General features: G+C 41.1%; 2 protein-coding genes across 2 annotated transcripts in view; both read right to left on the reverse strand.

The window, feature by feature from the left end:
- LOC112515334 overlaps nt 1–1,772 on the reverse strand; it is a 31,508-nt gene that overhangs the window by 4,557 nt on the left and 25,179 nt on the right. The window lies entirely within an intron of this gene.
- LOC112515213 overlaps nt 201–1,772 on the reverse strand; it is a 3,988-nt gene continuing 2,416 nt past the window's right edge. The window contains exon 5 of the mRNA XM_025121883.1: nt 201–789. Within this exon, the coding sequence (XP_024977651.1) occupies nt 201–789 (589 nt within the window). The remainder of the gene's footprint in view (nt 790–1,772) is intronic.

Consider the following 1,772-nt stretch of genomic DNA (forward strand, 5'->3'; position numbering starts at 1 on the left):
AATATTTAGAGAGAGAGAGAGTTTCATATTTTGAAATGTGAAAATGAGTTGTAAGTGGAGAAAATAATGATATTTATTTGTGGATATTAGGAGGGGGGAGGTGGCCGGCCATGGGGGCCCAAGCCAATTTTTTTTATTTTAATTAAATTTATGCCCCAAAATTGTTAAAATGTCATTTTTCTCAATTTTGACATTTTTCTTCAAATTATAAACCCAATGGATTTCTCTGCAAACAAATACGGATATTTGCCTTTCATAAAATCTTCTCGTTCCCAAGTGTACTCTGGGCCATGTTTCGCATTCCAGCGGACCTTGCGCCTCAACCGTTTAACTTCTCGGTTCAGTATCTTGATTGGTTCTTCGACGAAGTGTAACCGATCGTTAATCTGAACATCGTCCAGGGGTAACACTATTGTTTCATCCGTTAGGCATTTCTTCATATTCGACACATGGAACGTGTAGTGGATGGCGCTTAGATTTTGTGGTAACTTCAACTTGTACGCCACTGGTCCGATTCTTTCGAGTATTTTGAATGGACCAATGTATCTGGGACCCAGCTTGCCTCTCTTCCTGAAACGTACTAGTCCCTTACATGGCAATACCTTTAAAAGTACTTTATCCCCCACTTGGAATTCTAACGGCTTTCTCCGATTATCCGCATAACTTTTCTGACGGTCTCTTGCTGTCTTGAGTCTCTCCTTGATGATTGAAATTTTGTCGGTGGTTTCCTGAATAATATCGGACGTTGTCAACTGTCTATCTCCGATCTCTACCCAGCTAAGCAGCGATCTGCATTTACGTCCGTATAGAGCTTCGTACGGTGCACATTGTATGCTGGTGTGATAGCTGTTGTTATAAGAGAATTCAACAAGGGGCAGATGGGTATCCCAACTCCCACCAAAATCTATTGTGCACGCACGCAACATATCCTCTAGAGTTTGAATAGTTCTTTCCGATTGTCCATCTGTTTGAGGATGATAGGCGGTGCTATAATCCAAGCGCGTACCCAATGCCTTTTGAAGAGACTGCCAAAATCGTGATGTAAAACGTGTATCTTTATCCGAAATAATGGAAATAGGCACACCATGACGTGTAACTATTTCATTGATGTAGATTTATGCACGCCTTTCCATGCTGAAATCTTCGTGAATGGGAATGAAATGTGCTGATTTGGTAAGTCGGTCAACTATAACGCATATAGTATCGTGCCCCTTTCCAGTTCTTGGTAGCTTAGTTACGAAATTCATGGTTATTTGCTCCCATTTCCATTGTGGTATTTCAGGTTGCTGGAGTAGACCAGACGGTTTCTAATGTTCATCCTTTACCTTGGCACAGGTCAGGCACTTGCTTACGAACAAAGCAATATCTTTCCTCATTCCTGGCCACCAATAATACTCTTTCAGATCCTTATACATTTTATCTGCTCCTTGGTGAATCGAATATCTGGATCGATGGGCTTTGTCCAGAATGGTTGATCGTAGGTAACCAACCTTTGGTATCCATACTTTATTCTTAAAGTAATGCACCCCATCTGCTTGCATTTCAAATTCTTTCTCTTAGTGCTGCAAGGTTTCATTCTTCATGTTTTCTTCTTTCAGAGCTTCTCCTTGTGCTTCCAGAATTTGAGTCTTTAAACTCGTCTGAACCATCATTCCCATAGCACGTGCTCTTGTCGGTTTTACCCTTTCCTTTCGACTTAAAGCGTCGGCTACTACATTACCCTTGCCTGGATGGTACTTTATTTCACAATCGTAGTCACTAAGTAGCTCAAC

The sequence above is a fragment of the Cynara cardunculus genome (assembly GCF_001531365.2).
Source record: "Cynara cardunculus var. scolymus isolate 2C chromosome LG 7, CcrdV1, whole genome shotgun sequence".
Taxonomy (NCBI): domain Eukaryota; kingdom Viridiplantae; phylum Streptophyta; class Magnoliopsida; order Asterales; family Asteraceae; genus Cynara; species Cynara cardunculus.